An 18,440-nucleotide genomic window follows, 5' to 3' on the forward strand; every position below is an offset into this window, starting at 1 on the left:
AAAAAATGTGAGCACAAAGGAAGAATAAAGACTGGGCAACAGATGCAATACTTTCTCCCAGCTGACTGGACCATGGCAAGAAACACAATATACATGATGAAAATATAAGCTGGTATTTTCAACACAGGAGTAGGAATTCATATTTCATACAAGCCAACTGTTGCACATTTCCTTCAGCACTGAAGGTTATTTTAGAGGTATGAAAAAGATGAAAGATAAGATTTTACTCTCAGACAAATTGATTTCATTAACGACACTGGGTTGTGCGTGTGTAGCACAAAACATCCTGGGCTGTTGGGAAGATGTTTCAGAGAGAACAAATATCAGGACCATTCCAAAAAGAATGAGAAAAAGGGCCACTGATGAACAATGTTCTTTCTGGTTTTCATTTGGACTGACTCCAGGGATTTGCCATATACCCCAGGAGAAGTCTCTTATAACTTGGCACATGATACTTGTCAAGTTATATTAGTTATGGATAATTTACTGTAAGTTATTATGAAATAAGCTACTACGAACTATAAGCTTATATAAAACTATGTTATTTAAACTATATTATTTAAACCACAAGTTGTTATAAAATAACACATCTATACATAAACTTAAACATATTTTTATATCTATAAACTAATTTAAATTATATATAAATTATTTGTGTCATATAATGTAAATATAATTTATATATAAATTGTATATATAAAATTTTATATGTATATAAATTATATATATATAAATAATATGTATAAATTATTGATGTCATGTAAATGTAAGCTAATGCAAACAAGGGACGCCGAGATTGGTGCTGGAGAGCGATTCTTCTTTGCAAAAGCCAAAAGGAGAAAAAACATACCACAAAAGGGAATACAGCACAACATATATGGGATGAGGATTATTTGTCAGCAACCCACATCCCATATATCTTCCTGCATGCCCAGGTGGCAGGGCCAGCAGGTGACCCCTGCCAGCCACAGGCTCCGTGTGCCCACCCCCTTCTGCACAGCATCTCCAGCGGCAGGGAAACCCTCTGGACACGGGCTGGGAGGAGCAGGCCGGCTGCCAACTTTACTTTTCTTCCAATAAACCCTCTCGTGGATCAGCCGCGCGTGGGAAGACTAAAGAAACTGTTTGGGAATTAAGCGGGAACTGTCGAGTAACTCTGGGCTTGGGGGAGAGCAGCACCAACCACCCAAAACTGCGGGGCAGGAGAGGAAAAGCAGCGAAGCTGACGGTGCTGGGGATCCCACCTGGCAAACACCGGCGGAGCGGAGCGTTTGTCTGTCTGTCCGTCTGGCTGAGGATCCCGAGGATCACATGAATCCCGTCCTGCCCCCTCCCTCCGCAGCCCCGTCCCGCTGCGCTCCTCGCAACTCCTGCAAACTCGCCCAAAGCAGAGGCACTTCCCGCAGGCAGCCTCTGCCTCTCCTCGAGGGGCTCTGGCAGCTGCCAAAACTCTCCTTTCCCTCTTTCCAAATAAAGTTCCCGCACTCGCAGAGGAGATTCCTGCAAAAGCAAACGATGATTGCCCGCAGCAAAAAAGGCTCATGTTCTTCTCAGCTCTGCCTCGCTCTCTGCACCTTTGGGCTGGCGCTGCTGGGGGATGTGTCCCGGGCTGTACCCATGGACGATCAGGATTATTACCTGCAGGAAATTACCAACAGGGATCATTATTATTCCTTTCCATATCCCGGGGAAGAGTTTTTTCCTTTCACGGAGCAACCTGGAGAGGAAGGACCTCACCGCGCTGCAGAGGCAGAGGAGCACCCGCGGTTCAAACCCAGCAGGAAGGAGTTAAAACCGAAGAAGAACAACAAAAAAGGAAAACCGATTCTTGAAACGCCACCAGGTAACTTTCCACCTCCTCCTCCAGAGTTTGGAGTCTGCTGAATCTCACGTTGCCTGTAACTTTTTGCATTAATGAATATCCAGCTAATGGCAGCCTCGGCAATAATAACAATAAACGTGTTTGTGGTGATGATGATGACAACACATTAATTTTTAATATCCCCCAGAACAGATCTGTAGAACTTTTACTACTTTTTAACCCTTTCCTTATCAACTAAAGAGATTATTTTGGAGTTGTAATGTTTTTATGCTACTGTACTCTGGCTAGTATATGGGCTTTTCCTTCTTAATTATTCTTAATTACATTTGACAACTGGCATGTTGTAAAAGCTACTGTTCTCTAAGCAAAAGAATGGAGATAGATTCCATAGTAAAAGATGATTATACATAGTGACACCTCTCTTTATCCCTTCTCTTTAATCTGAGAGGCTGCTGAATTAATTTTACTTATAAACCTGTGAATTTCTTTGAGATTTCACTCCGAAGCCCTCCAGAGGAAGATATGTAAACAGAGATCTTCCTGTAAAAGACTAAGCCTCAAGAAGCTCAATTTAATTATTGACCTGCAAAATAAAGAAATTAAACAGCAACAAAAATGCCTTACAATCAAATGACCACCCTTAAATCCATTTTCTATTTTCTGCACTTGATTAGGTGAAAATATGCAATTATTATAGTTTGTAGAAACTTGATCCGTTTTTACCACCCAGTTGTTCCCATCAAGACCTAATTGCACCACCCTGGAAGAAGAGTAATTTCTTCCTGTGTTCCCTGACTGTCTGGTAGGTACTTTACTGGTTTGGGATACTTAGGAGTGAGTTTGGTCTGTGAACTTTAGACTTGTAAACTTTGGGGCCAAATCCCACTCCCCAACAGCTGAATTCCCCTTTACTTCGGATGAAAACTTACTAAATTTTGTGATTTAGAGTCACTCGTACAGCAAAACAGAGGATCAAGAGTTGTCCAGTTACATCTCGCAAGTAGTAAACAAAATATTTTAAATTTAATGTTAACATCAACAGAAATTCATTAGCATTTGACTAGCAAAGATATGGGCTTTTAAACTAATAAATAGTGGTAAGAAAACATAATTTCTAAAATCTGGAGAACCGTTTGTGGGGCAGGCAGAGCAGCTTGTCAGTGTAAGTCAAGGCAGAGTCAAGGAGGACAGCAGAAATATCTTGTCTGGGGGAGGAGAGGCACAAGGCATCCATGACCCTCTCTCCCTCAGGGCCAGCAGCCATGGAGCAGCTTCCCAAGTGGATGATACTGCTTGGACCATCTCAAGAATTGGCTTATTAAGTGTGTTACATCAGTGCAGTCATTTTAGTCTGCATTGGGTCATCTGAGATTGTTTTAATGTGATTTTTTTGTTTGTTTGTTTTTTGGGTTTTGGGTTTTTTTTAGATTAAGAAGAAAAAAAAAAGATTCTGCTTTCCACCTCCACAGACTGGATCAGGAGGACAGGGAAGATAGGGGATAGGACAAGGGGGAATGGCTTCCCACTGACATAGGGCAGGGTTAGATGGGATATTGGGAAGAAATTCTTCCCTATGAGGCTGGTGAGGCCCTGGCACAGGCTGCCCAGAGAAGCTGTGGCTGCCCCATCCCTGGAAGTGTCCAAGACCAGGTTGGATGGGGCATGGAGCAACCTGGGCTAGTGGAAGGTGTCCCTGCCCATGACAGGGGTTGGAATGAGATGGTCTTTAAGATCCTTTCCAATGCAAACCATTCCATGACCATGGGAAACACGGGGAATTTAAAGCTACCCAATTAGATAGCAGGGTTTTTCTTCCTTGGCTTTGTGAAGTCAATGCATATCTCTATCCTCTAGTGGGATGTTCTGCATTTCAGCTCTGCTTTCACCTTCCCTGTTGGCTCTTTCTCAGTTTTCCCGGCACCATGACTTCACACTTTCTCCACCAAACACGACAGCGATGAGAATATCACCCAATCCAAGAGGGCAAAGTTAATTTATCTTTACAGACAGGCATCTTCCTCATTCCCCGTGTGCTGCACTGAGCACCTTACAGCTGCAGAGAAGGTAGCAGACATCCCTGTGGAATGCTCATCCTGTCCTAACCTGGTTTGCTTTTTGTGTTGCAGTAACAGCATTATGAAATTCAAACTATCTCCCACTAGGAGCTGAGCCCCTAGGGGAGCATAGTGAAGTCTTACAGACAGTCTTCATTTGGTCATTTTCTAAGAATGTTAGATTTTGCAAATGGAATCACATTCATTTTTCTATATAGGAAATTAAGGAATCAGAAAAGTTTTAAAAAAAGAGACTTTCTCCTTCCCCCAAAAGAAGGCTGCATTGTGGGCCAACAGAGTGACACGTGCAGGATTCATCTTCTGTTTTGCTGGTTTTCACTTCCCACCTTACCTCATTCATTTCATACCTGCATTCAGTCAGGTGAGGTCCTTCCTCAGCCTCCTTCTCTCCCTCTGCAAGACCAAACACAAGGTCAAGGGGACAAGGGTGGAGGCTCCTGATGCACCACCAAAAGCAGCTGGAAATGGCTCAGTCCCTCTTCCCACAGCAGGCTTGTGCCCTTTGGGCACAGCTGAGCTTCCAAGCTTCCACCAGCCGTGTGAAATAAGAGGTTTTAAAGCCTGTGAGCTTTAAAAAAAAAATAGCCAGAGGTATGAAAAAACAACTGATCCCCCTCCATCAAACTCCTGCTCCTTGATCCAGCTCCTGGGCAGTTGACATCAACTCAACAAGCTGACTGTTAGACTTGTTTAAATATGGGAAAATTCTTAGGATTTCCTTGGGAGCAGCTGAACTATTTGAACTGCAATAGGCATATTAAGCCCTAAGGCAAACACCCAGTGAGGGAAACGGTCACCAATTGTTAAAGATGTAAGTGAAAACAGCAGGTTTTTAGCAGGAAATCACATTTGTCAGGCAATTTGAGCTGCAGTGTTAAAAATTCTAGCTATAATATTTGAAATTTCTCCTTTCTTCTCACTCAAAAGCAGGCAAAGGTCAGGTCCTGCCAGGGCAGTGACTATTATGCTTATTACCATGTCACCGTGTCACCAGGGATTGGTTTGAAATGAAGATCTGAAAATCTGGCCCTTCACAGAGATGTCTAAATATTAAGTCATTCCTATATTTTCTCAAATTTTGATGTTAAGAGGCCAGCAAGAAAGAATAATAGCAGTTGTCAAGCAAATATCCACGAATAATAAGTCTGGTTGGGTAAGGATGTGTGTTGTGTATATATGTTTGTAACTATGTGTTTATGCATTGTGTATATATGTTTGTAACTATGTGTTTATGCATCTATCCAGAGGTGGAATTAATTTATTGGACATGCAGTAAATATAAAAATTTGGGGGTTGTGAGGCTCACTGGCAGCCAGGGCATGCGGGATTAATTAATTGTAGCAAACAATAGTCTGGCTGGGAGCTGGGATGAAGAAAGAGGGGGAATGGGAACGTGTGATCTGCCCTTTGGCTGAGCAGCTGGTGCTGATCAGCCCCAGCTTTGAACCAAAGTGGAAATCAAATGGAACAGTCTGAAGGACACAGCACAAAACAGATGACATGGACTCAACTTAAGGTAATTACTGAAGGTGGTGAGAATATAGATATTTGTAATCTGTGAAATATTAATGGAGAAAGAAATCCTGTTGAGGCCAGCAGGGTTGTAATGGGATGTAATTTAAAAAAAAAAATTATAAGAATCAATATTTGCAGATACTGGATTCAGATAATGGTTAGAAATATCAATCTGCCTCCTTGCCCTTTAAATGACTCATAAATTAAGTGGTACTAGGTCATCCTTGGAAGGTAAACAGTTGGATTGACAGTTTTTTGTATATATATGTATTTCCATTTTCCAGTTCCATCCTTGTTTGTACAGACCTCTATCCAAAGCCCATCCAAATCAGTGGGAAGAGCTTTGTTAACATCAGTGTTTTTCTTTTATGAGGCCTTTAATAGAGTTTAATACTTGGCATCTCAGCTACCATCTGTGGGGCAGATGCCTTCAGAGTTTGGGGGTCCAAGTACAGCCCAAAATTCATCACTGAGAGGTTTATGGGGTGAGGTCCCAGTGAACACTCCTCAGTGCTGCACATTGCTCTGGGCCATGACTCAGCAGTTCCCACTGTCAATCCTATTGCTTTCAAATCTGCCACAAATAAATCCATAATTATTTCGATTTGATTTACAAGACTTGCAGTTCTTGTTCTGGCCATATTTCAATTCTGATTGCATTTAGAAAAATAAAGGAGTGATGTCTGTTTATATGGCAGTGCTCAGAATGGGGTTTAGTGCACATTTGTTTTGTATTTCACCAGTGTTTCCCATTGTTTGATCTCTGCACAATCCAACGTGTATCTGTGTTTAGTGATTGTGATTTCCTTTGTCTTGTCTCATTTAATGCTTTCCCCAGGCTTGATGAAACTCTTCAGATACATTGCTGTTTACTTGCCCCAGATTTGTTTATTTCTGTGTGATTTGCCACTTGTTCAGCAATGTAATTCTGAAGGTTTTTAGTTTTCTATTTCTTTTTTGTTTATGTAGTGCATAAGAATCCCTTGGATGGGTCAGGATCTCACTGGGACATGTGTGTGAGGAGGAGTCACTAAGGGAGGCAGAGAGGATAAAATGGCCAAGGCAAGCAATCATAAAAATTATCTTGGAGAATGAATTTGGATGTATAACAATAGACTGACAGTACATTAATTGAGGTGTTTACAAAGATATAAGATTATGAAAGCTGGGAGAAATCAATAAGTGAATGAGGGAGAAAAGCTGAATCATAGAGATGTTATTTGGGAAAAAATGGAGATATTTTAGTGCAAAATGGTGGCAAAGATCTGAAGAGCGTGTGAAGCTAAAAACTGACAAGTTTATGGTGTTACTGACATTTGAATCCTGAATTTTTTCACTGGAAAGAAGATTTGAGAGAGTGATATGTAAGGCATTGAACTGACAGCTGAAAGCACTTAAGAAGTCACCAAGATACACCAGGTTTCCAGCTAGATCAGAAGGAAACAGAAGGATAAGGTAGCCTGTGAACCAGCATTGCTCAGCAAAATTGGACAAGGTGGAAAGGGAGAACGCTGGCAACAGGCTGGAGGTGTGGGTCAAGAGTTAGGAGGAAGTCTAGGAGCAAAGAGAGTCATCAAAGTCAAATTTTTCCAAAGATGTTTGAAGTCCAGTGTGTTGAACTTTGCTGGCACATGGAATGTCTCATAGCCCTGGCTGTGAGGAAGGCACTGGGAACACTGGCAAGGTGCCTTGGAGTGGAAGGGAAGGACTGAAAGCCAGACAGGGCAGGGGACTGGTGTGGGTTTGGGTGGGAGCAGAGCCAGTGGTGGCTCAGGAGCACGACAGGGAGCGTAGAGGAAAGGTGTGAATAGAAATGGGGCGGGAGCTGGAAATGTAAAACAGATTCAGGGGGAACAGGAAACAGGCTTTTGAGTTAGGGAACTGCATCAGAGGGTAAAAGGAGGGTTGGGAAATGACTGTGTGCATAGGCTGGTGGTTAAGTGAAGGTTATTCAGTGATAAATGACTTGTACAGGAACTAAGAAGAAGGAAGCACAGAATTTCTCATATGGTGTGTAATCACCAGCTGATGTTTTGTGGTCCATTGGTATCTTCTCTCTTAAACCTTGTAACTTCCCTCTCTGAGAAGCCTAGAGAAAGTCAAGCATGACCTAGAATATGTATTTTAATTTTAAAGCTTTTGCTTGAACTCCTTATAATAGGAACTTTTAAGAATGAACTTACTGGCCTTAGGTGCCTATCCCATGAATTTTAATATGACCTCTATCACATCATAATTGCCAGATGTGACAAGCAAAGATGAAAACATGTGGCTTTTAATGAGCTTTCTTTCATCTACCAGCTTCTGTTTTCTCCTCAGCACTTATACAAATAAGGAGAATAATGAAATGTAACACAGCCATTCAATTTAAGAGCCCATCCTTTAAAGAATGTCACAACAAAAGAGGACAAAGGATGACTAAGAATGAATAATGAGCAATACCCTCAAAATTGGCCAAACCTTTTTGATTAGTATCTTTCCTTACCCATGGCTTCAATGAATAATATAACATGAGGAAAGAAAAATCAGAATAAACACATCTGATTATGCTAGAGAAAACCATTTTCCATTAGAATTCTCCTAGCAGCCTTCTCTGAATTCAAACTAATTTTTAGGGTGAGAAAAATACTTCTTTAAAAACACCTCTTAAAAAAGGGATGGTTTCACTGAATAGATTTTAATAGTATGAACCTGAGCCTAGGCTTGTTCCTGAAATGCCAGCACATTACGAGACACTCATTAGCTGAATTCAGTCTTGGTTTTTAATGTTATTCTCTGTTCAGTGAGCTGGCTAGGCAGGTCAATCCAATGGTTCACAACCAAATTTCGCTTATTTCTTTTGGTTTTGGAATGAAGGCTTCTGTCAGCTCTGTGAACTCAGAATCTGTCAAAAAGATGGAATAATGGAAGTAGAAGCTGTGGTGCAGAAGAAGTAATTTCTTGAATTTTCAACGTCTGAGCCTTTTCTTCCTCGGGTTTTTAAGTGTTACCCATTTCACTGTCTGTGTAAAGAGCAGACTACCAAAAGTCTGGTCATCTGAGTACAGAGCTGGGATTTGAGTGTTGTATTCACACATAGTTGTTGCTTATGCTTGTTGTTATGCAAAAGATGCACTAGATCTGGACTCTGGTGAGGTTATGTCTTGTACAAAATTATATGGAAATATAAATATGTGCTTTTAACACCAGTTTTTTGGGTACTCGAGGAAAATGGGAACAAGCAAAGCTCTGATATAGTCAAAATTTTTGCCTTTTAAAATGCACTTTTAAATTTAGTGCATGGACAGTGGAACAAGGGTGTTCAGAGGACCCTGGCCAACCCGAAGATGGGTCTCTAATGCTGCTTTGAATGATGATTTTCCTGATGAGGACTTCTTTTCATAAACCACACATGATACTGGTCACTGAGAACACGTATCTCCTTTAGGGGCAAGCCTTGCTTCTCTGGAAGCCTTTCTCTATCTCTGTCAGCTCAAAAGCTGTTTCGTGGGGTTTTTGCATATCTAACCAAGCAGTAAAAACCACTACATTAAATATTAGTAAAATACATTGCAGTGTGACTTTATTACTTCTGATTTCCTTGTAGCACAGCAAAAGGAATATTTATGATTCCATTCACCTGTGGTTTTATCATCCTAATGTGGGGAAGAACAGGGTGTCTGCTGTGTGCTGGAAGGGATGGAGCACTGCCAGAGAGGAGCAGGGTGTTTTATTCTTCATGCAGTCACCAGGCAGTGCTAAATCAACTTGACAGGTGTAAAGGGAAAACTGCTTCTCAAATGGCAACAAAAAAAGGTGAGAAAAACAAGGGGGAGAATGAAGAGATACCAGATGGTGACTCCGAGAGTCAGGGTGCCTGTGAAGGCTTCAGAGCAAGTATGTGGGGATCACTTAAAGCATCTTTAGAGAACTTGTGTTTAGCTGTTAATGTCTCTGGCCCTGCTTGAATTGAGTTACAAAGGATATTCTGGTGAGTCTGCTGACAGATATCCAAAGTCCTCTTTCGGACATAAAATACTTCTCTTCTGGTGGGTGACATGCTGATGTTAGCAAGCAACGATTTGCACCAGATTGTAGGGTAAATGGAGAGAAGGAAAGCCAAGGAATTCATTCCTCCTTAACTCAGTGATTAACATTATTTTTCTAAACAAAAAAAGGCTTTAAAGCGACTTTATGATTCTGGAGGGGTGTTTAAAGGAGCTGCCATATAAATGAAAGTCAGCCCCAATACACTGTAAAATATATTTTACAAGAATGCCTTTCAAAAATTAAATGAGACACTACTACTCTGTCAAAACTGGAGAAACTCTTGGATTTTACACTTGGATCAGGAAGAGTGAATGATTTGCTGTTCTGACACATGAATGACCCCCAAACCTGAACTGCCTGGGCTGTGTGGGGCTGCGTTACTGGGATTTGACATTGCAGAAAATTGCAAAAAACTGGCAAGGTTCAGAGGACCACAGTGACTTCAGCACCTGTGACTCACAGGTGGAGTTGAATATCTGATTTAATAGTGAAAGTATCCAGAGAAAGCATTCATCTTCTGTTTACTTGTGGTTATTCAGCTGTAAATGTACAGGTCTGTAAATAATAGCAAATGGCAGAGTTCTGCTCCTGCTTTCCCAGGAGCATTAGCAGGATGCTGTATTTGCAAAATGCTGCATCCAATAGGCTAAACAAGGAACACAATTAAAGTTGTCGTATACATAAGTTAAACCTGGTTCATGTACTGGCAGATTATATGTCTTTTTGCTTCTTTCTGCTACACAGTGTATCTGCTTTGTAGGTATTAGCTATTGGCATAGAAACTACTTTCAAAATCAGTAGTGAACATGATTAATTGAGATTTTTTTGGGGGGGAGGTGGTGGTGGATAATTACTGAAAGATTTTTTGTGGGTTTTTTTTGGTTTGGTTTGGTTTGGTTTGGTTTGGTTTGGTTTTTTTAATGAATTGCCAGACAGACTTGTTATATGACTATACATCAGCCTGGGGCTGCTTGGAAATTATTCAAGGTACCTCGCAGTAGTGTTATTCTCCTGTAATCGACAGGATTCCCAAAGACCAAGTTCAACTCACAACACAACTTAGATCTTCACAAAGTTGATAGTAAAGGGTTATGTGCATTTCTATGGTTATAAACTTTTAAAAATATGGAGTTTTGGAATGATTCTTAATGATTCTGGGATTCTAAGTTAGAGAAAGCAGTTATTTCAGAAACAGTTATATTTGTCATCACCAGCTGGATGGCAAATACCCTGTCCCAAAGGACAGGCCCATTTTTATCCCACAGAGTATTTAAACTGTACTGTCTTTACGCACTTTAAATTCCAAGCAAAGATTCCACCGAGAGCTCTGCCAAGAGTATGTCTGGGTGATATGGCCTATGTACATGACTGGAGGGAGGGTTGGAGTTTCCCATCGTAAATTTGGAGTGGATTTGGATCTGCCCCAGGATGCAGGTGACCCAGGAGCACGGGGACATGCCCCAGTGTTCAGTGCATGTCACTGGAGCTGGAGGTTTCCCCTCAGGTGAGGCAATAGCTCTGATGCTGCTGGTGAAAACAGAGGGCTGAGGAGAGGAAAGGAGAGGAGGAGTAGCCAGGACCAGTCATAGCCAGGGTCCAGCACACACCCCAGCTAAAACGAAGAGAAAAATACCTGACAGCTGTTTCAGCAGATATTTTGTTCTTGAGTTCCTCTGTTTACTTTCAGATTCCAGCAGAGATCTGCAGTCCAAAACTCCTGCAGGCTCCTCAAATGAGTGTCTCACATCTAAGTTCAGTTCCTTTGCATAGGGTATTTCATTAGATATCTGTGACAAAAAGGGCCCCAAAAAAATCTTTTTTCCATCTTGGAGTGGAACAGAGGATTGGAGGATCTTATGCAGAGGCAGAAAGCTGTGAGAGTTCTTTCAAAGACCTTTGTAAATGTTAACCAAGTGAGCCCAGATGCTGCTGAAGCCAAGAGATGGATGAAATGCATGAGCCTCAGAGAAGAAAAAGGATGAATTCCTCAGCTGCCAAACTTACAAGGAGGAATGAGGGTTGAGGTATCTGGTCACTGAAATCACAAGGTATCACATCTGTTCTCTGCCTGAAAGACTGAACTCTTTATTTAAAAGAGAAGAAAATATGGTTGGTAATATACTCCTGATCCAATACTTCTACAATACTCCTGCTTATTGCTGAGGATCTGAAAACATTTTTTAAAAAGGTGATGTCTATTTGTAAGCAATATTTCACCTCACAATGTACAAAGAGCAAAGCTCTCAACCAGCTGAAATCATTCAGTGTTTTTCTAAACTATTAAATGAAAAGGAGTAGGTCTACTTCCTAAATAATCCAAATCCTGGTGGAGGTAGTAGCATGTGGAATACAAAATGCTGCAGACACATCTGAATTGTTTCATATTGCAAAATATGCACTTGGGATTTTTTGGTGCTTGAATGCAAGTCAAGTGGCAGTCAGTGCAGAGCCCCTACATTCTTACAAGAGGAATAGAAGGGGAAAGTTCTCAAAATACGATTAAAAAATGCTAGCAGGGAGTTATGCAGAAAAAAAATACCACAGAGCTCTTTGAAAAAGTGGAGAGAAAATAGCACAGAACTTTTCCTCTGCAAAGTTGTTCCATATTTCTGCTCATTAATCCTTAATCAGGTTTCTTTCCTCCCAATTAGCAAGTTGAAAAATGAGGAGTTTCGTACTCAGGGAAGCTTCCCTTGGAGCTTTCCCTGTCCCGTGGCTTTTCAAGTGCAGAATACCTATGCTTAGTTAATACTTTCAGCTCCTGTGGGTGGAAGGAGGATGGGCTCCAAAGCAGCATTTGAGTTATAAATCCCAAATCATGACCTGCAGTTTTCACATTAACACACTGATGTTTTGCAGTGGAGACGGGGACTCTCTTGGTGACAACACGGGCTGTTGCCAACACAACACTTTTCTCCAGGGAAAGGATGCCAAACTCGCTGAGCAACTGGTAAAAATCAGTGTTTATCTGAATGCCCTCCTGAGCATTCCTCCTTGGGTCCACAGGCTGGGAAATGCACTGTCCTCAGTTTGGATTTTTGGGCTCTCAGCCTTGAGAAAGCAGATAATTTTAAACTCGCTAATAACTCACATTCCAGCTCCCTGGAAGCTTCTGGTACACTTTGCTTTGAACCAGTGAAGCCTCCAACGTGCTAAATGTGGAGCCTGTGATTGTGAGTCTTTGCTGGACCACGGCTGAATTGTTAAACAAAGCAGAAAAGATGGTTAGACAGAATGAATTTTGGGAATCTCTTGCGGGCTACAAAAAACTACAAGATGGCACGGAGCTGGAATAGGGAGAAAGGAGCTCTGAACACTCAGTCATTTGGGTTGGAGAGGTGCCCACCCTCAGAGATATTAGTCTGAACCTTGCTTGAACTGCTTTTTAACTCCTTTGCTCTGTAGCATGGAGCTGGAGCCTCACAACGACTTCCCTGCTGGAGCTCCAGTCCTTCCCTACAATCCACTCAGAGGTACCAAGAGCCATGTCTTGCTGACAGTATTTACAGCATTTCTCTTTCTGGAGGCAGGAAGCTCAGAGGCTTGTGAAAATGCTGAGTGCTCAAAATTTAAAAGGTAATAACTAAGCTTGTTAATCCACAGAATTCTGGTGCTTGCTTGGGCTTGAGGCACGTTTTAATGTATTTATTTAGTTATTTCCCTCAGCTGACTCTTCCATGATTAGTTTGAAGGCAGGTAGAGAGGGGGAGGAAGAACAGAAGGACTCTGGTATATGCAAAGTGTCATCTTCACAATGGACACACGAAACCTAAAAAGTCATCTGGGAGCTGAAATCCTTGAGAAGATGAGCCAAATCTCCTGGGAAGCACACCTGGCGAAATGTGGGAAAGGGGGAGCCTGGCTGCAGAGTGTATTTTCTGAGCCCCTTAAAAATCATATCTGTTTCTAAAATTACTTTGGGGAGTAACTGACTGCCTTTGCAAGCTGGGCTCTGTCCTTAGAGTTCTTCATTAATGCCATATTTGCCAATGGGATTCCTGTGCTGCCCTGGAGTTTTTGTTCCCAAATGCCAGTCACAGACCTCTTCCCGAGGGAAACATCCCTCACACCCCCCTCCTGCATCCCAACAATCCCACTCGTGTAGTCTTTTCTTTTTATTAACTTTTTTTTGCTTTCTAAAACCATTTCTTGAAATTTTACTTCCTGTTGCTTTGAACTTTAAATCCTCTGCTTTCAGGGGGCTTCTCAAAGGTACAACAGTTTTGACACAGTGGGTTTTAATTGACTGCTATATGAGTTCCTAAATCTTTTGCTTTTCTGCTCCTCTGGATATATCTAAAGAACTTCTGGTTATTTTCTATGTGCACCTGGTCAATTTTTTATCCCTCTACTGAAACAGTTTTCCACTGTTTGGGACTTTAAATGTATAAGCCACTTCTGACATTTTATTACTGTCTTAGAGTTGTTCATCTAAGAACTCACAGCCTATCAAATGAATAATTATGTCAAATAAAAAAAGAATAGTCATGTGAAAAGCAAACAACCCAACCAAACTTACTTTTTCTTTCACTCTGCTCTAGAAAACACAAACTGATTCCTTTTTTAGTGTTGGGAAGGAGCACAGAGTTTGACTTCAGGTTAATTGTAACCACACAACTTTCTTCTGAAATCATTGTCTGAGCAACAGCTCCAGGCACTGTGATGACTTCTACGCCTTATGAGAAGTGTTTGGGTTTATTCTTCTTATCATTTCATATGAAATAATAACAACAGATGTGACGTTTGGAAAAAAAATAAAAATTGTATAAATGTCTGAACTCCCTGCTGGAGCAGACATACCAGGTCTCCATAAAACTCAGACTTACACGTTATAAAAGGTTTCAAACCCAAGTTGGATTGGTTTTAGGAATTTCCTGTCACAGGCTCTCTATATAGGTCGAGTATTTATCCCAGATGTGCAACCTGGAGGAAGGCTTGGAGCAACTGAGACCAGGCTGTGCAGGGTGAGGGCTCAGAAACCAACCCTGAGCCTCGAGCAGTCCCTCCCACCACCTCAGCAATACCCCTCACACTGGGAGCAAAGCTGCTGCTGCTGGAGAAGGAGGGATAGTTATTCCAAGGGGGACAACCCCAGGTGGGTGTGGGGTGGGATGGTTGGCTTGGCAGTCCCTGCTGAAGGGCAATCCCTTCCCATCTCTGAGGGTCTTCTTGCTTGTGCATGGAGGAAAATTTTAATGTTGCTGCTGCTGAGCAGCACGTTATTTGGGAAGATATAAAATGGTCAAGGATGTGTTTTTCACAAGGCAGCAGAGGAGGGCTGACTGTGGGAAAGATGATCCTGTACAACTCAACCAGGTCTCACTGCAGATACAAACTGCTCCTAGTCTACATTCTATTGGTAATTGAATATTTTTAGTTTTAACCATAAAAAAATGAAAGATGACATTTCAACTCTCAGCTAAGATGACTAATGAGTCTCTGCTGCCTAAAGGCACAACTCACACTACTTCATCATCCTAGCTCTGAAGTTTTCTGGCTCCCATCAGGAGCTAAGTCAGAAAGCTTAACTGGTAGAAAACAGCCTACTATGAAACCTAAAACTGAAGAGCCAAGTGATTGTATCTCCATCAGTGATTTGCTTGTGTTAGTCTTTGGACTGTCTCACCAGAGGAAGATAATGCATCTGTTGCAGTGTCATTTTCAGCGTGTTTTCCGCCTTATTGAGGAGTAAAAAAACATAGTTTGGTCTATGCTAGAGCTTAACTTGATTAAATCTGAAATAACATTAGGTAGTAGTGACTGAGAAGTGACTGATTTCAGTCTTTCTCAAGTGTAAATTTAGTACTTGTGAGTGGAAGTAAGTGTAGTAGTGGGGATAAAATGTAATGGCTCATCACTACTAATGAGAACTTTACAGTTTCTCAGGTTTTTCCTGCTCATTGTGTGTGGGCTTTATGTGTGTCCTTGGGAGAGTGAGAAGGTGAAAACTGGGTGATATCATAGTAGTGATGTCTATTTTAGTGAAATTAGGTGTTTTTGGAGAACTGACGAAGGCGTTCACGTGTGTTTCACCTCTAGGTCTACTAAAGCCCAAGTGTTCAATTCTGATCCTCATGGTGGAGAATATACACCCCTTTCCTATGTCCTGCCACTTGGATACTTCCTTTGTGCCACCTGGGATCCATCTTTGGCTCCAAAAACGTGGCTGTGCTGCAAAATCCTCAGAGCTGGCAGAATTCTTGGGAAATGTACATTTCCAGGGCCCAGAAGTTATGGATATTTTCCAGTTTATTTATGTTAAAGGAATTCCGTGTCACTCTGTACAACTGCTTAGTGAACATGCTATACCAACTATGGATATATTTACTGCTGTATAAAATTCCTACTACAACCTTTCATAGAGGAGGAGGGAAATAATTCCACTATAAGGCACTTTTATACCCATATGACTTTCTTTCTATATTTATACTATTTTTGGTAAAATACAGTCAAATGGAATTGCTAACGTGGTTAAACTTCAGCATTTTTAGGATGTCTCTTTTATTGAGCTGGGATTGTATCTTAAGCTTGTAGCTATTTTCTGTCTTGGTTTTGTACTTGTTAATGGTATTCCAAGTTTCAGTGTTTATTTTTAATGGCTACACTTAATGTTCAGTGTAAAATCTTTAATCGTGCTGTACACCTCAGTGATTTGACATTTTAAGCTATTTCTAGTATGAAGATGTATTTTTAATGGTAATTTTAGTCCTACACCCAGCCATTGTGCAAGTGGTCTGTCTCAGTTCTTTTCTCTATTGTTTGGCTAAGTCTGTTTGTTTGGCTCTGGAAAAAAGAGGATGATTCTCATTTTTGATGGTTGTACTCAGTTTTGTGGCTTTAGCTGGAATTACAGTAAGTGCTTCAGAAAAACATCAGAGGAGACATTTTAAAATTAATAGCACAGAATTCAGCCTTAGTCAAAGCTCATAATGAAAAATTAAGAATTTATATGATATTTTTCAGGCTGGATATTTTTGACCATTAAAGGTATTGATATGTCTTCTTCAGAGTGACTAAATACACATATTCCTCTGTAGAGAAAGTGGAGGACTTTTCAGGTGTGAGAGGGTACCTTGTACCATGAGCAACTGGAATCCACTCCTAGGCTATGCCTGGAGTGATGTTTAATGCCTCTGTGTGCTGATGGATGCAGCTTGTCCTCCCATCATTTCACAGAATCATAGAATCATGGAATGGTTTGGGCTGGAAGGGACCTTAAAGATCATCCAATTCCACCACTGCCATGGGCAGGGACACCTTCCACTAGCCCAGGTTGCTTAAAGTCCTGTCCAACCTGGCCTTGGACACTTCCAGGGATGGGCCTGGACACCATGACCAGGTTTGCAGTATGATTCCCACCCTTGCCCTTTCCCCTGTCAGGGCATCAAGGTGATGTTCCCATGGGTAGTGAGGGAGAACATCTGGGTTCTTGTCTTTATCTGCCTTTCTCTTCTCCTAAAGAGACATTGGGAAAGAGAGATGAAACCAGTTTAAGACATGGAAGAGCTATGGACAGTGTTTCCATGCCTACCCAGCTCTCCACCCGGGGGATGCTGCAGTCTGCAGGCAGGTAAGGGAGCAGAGGGACCCTTGGAGCAGAAGGACCCCAGGCAACCAGAAGCAGAGCCACAAGCTGACTTTGTGCATGTGGGATCAGGCTCCTGCATTGTCTGTCCCTGTCAGAAACCCCATTATCTCCTCAGCAGGCTGTGCAGTGGCAGCAGGAGGGAGCTCAGGGAATGTATGTGGAATCTGGAGTTTAGATGATCCTCAAGTCTGAAGACTTGGCCAGAAAACTCCAAGAGAACAGGCTCTCTGGAAATTCCTCCTCCCAGCTGTGCCAGGAATAATAGAAGCTCTTCCTGCTAGTTTTGTTGCATCTGGAGCCAACCACAACCTTTTGTGAGAGAGTGAAAGTATGAAAAGCAATGAAAGAAAATGAAAAAGTGTGCTTTCTGAATCTCAGAAACGTTTGGTTTCATGTCAGACCCCACCTAAAGGATAAAGATATTTTTTTTATTTTATTCTTTATTTCCTTTTGATTGCTGAATTTTCCCTCAATCTTGGAAGCAGGTCAGGAGCAGTTTTACCCTTGTAACTGTACCCTCGTATCTGTATCCTGCAACATTTGGAGTAACTTCTGTGCTCAGTCCTGCCAGCTGGTCCACAGTGTTTTGGTGGCATAAAGAAAGGATGGAATTGTTCAGTGTCTTTGCACCATGGGAGAGGTCTGTGCGTCCCTGGCAAAAGGCACATCTGGTCATGAAAATCAGCTCTGAGATATCAAATGTGTAACATTTGTGGAAGCCTCACTCAGGCTTTGCTCTCCCCTACAGCCCTTGAAAATGTCCCTCCTGATTTAAGGAGGCTTTGGGTCAGACCTCTAACAGTTGGGTTATATGGCTCCTAACTTAAAGTTTGCTTTTTAAAAAAAAAACCTTCAACAGCAATCATAAGTGAGTGTTCCAGAGTGATAAATATTGCCCTTCTGAGAGAAGTCCCCAGTGTCTTAAACCCCCAGGCAGTGTTTGTTGCTTGTCCTAGAAAAATATACAGACTTGGTGCAACATTAGCCAATAATTAATGTGGGTTTAGGACAGGAAATTTTGGTTATCTCCTTAATTCTTTATTTGATCTTTGATTTGGAACTATAATTTAGTGTTTTAACTGCTATACAGAGGATTTGTTGTAAGAGCAGGTTGCTTGCTTTGTTCTCTTAGTGCTCTGGGAATGGGTTTTTCAGAAAAAGCAGACACAAATAAAAGCAAAATATATGTGTTTTAGGAACTTTCACCTGCCTCAAGATGCTGCTTCAAATATTCTGAGGTGCATGGGAGCTGGTGGTCTGAATTCAGGCCAAAAAAGGAACTTATATGTATTGTTGGCAACATTTTGGATTTAAACAAAGTCAGAAAACTGCTCAGACTGAAATCCATGGACCTGTTTCCAGGGAAAAGCTGGGCCCTAACAAGTATAGACTGTGACTCATGAACATCTGC

The 18,440-nt window shown here is 41.5% G+C and overlaps 1 protein-coding gene across 1 annotated transcript in view; it reads left to right on the forward strand.

Moving 5' to 3' along the window:
• The first annotated feature begins 1,129 nt into the window (after window positions 1–1,129).
• Window positions 1,130–18,440, forward strand: part of CPXM2 (carboxypeptidase X, M14 family member 2) — a 73,295-nt gene continuing 55,984 nt past the window's right edge. Inside the window, exon 1 of the mRNA XM_027655315.1 lies at window positions 1,130–1,843. Within this exon, the coding sequence (XP_027511116.1) occupies window positions 1,312–1,843 (532 nt within the window). The 5' untranslated portion in view covers window positions 1,130–1,311. The remainder of the gene's footprint in view (window positions 1,844–18,440) is intronic.

Source organism: Corapipo altera, unplaced genomic scaffold, assembly GCF_003945725.1.
Source record: "Corapipo altera isolate COAL_440 unplaced genomic scaffold, ASM394572v1 180, whole genome shotgun sequence".
In the NCBI taxonomy this organism is placed as follows: Eukaryota; Metazoa; Chordata; class Aves; order Passeriformes; family Pipridae; genus Corapipo; species Corapipo altera.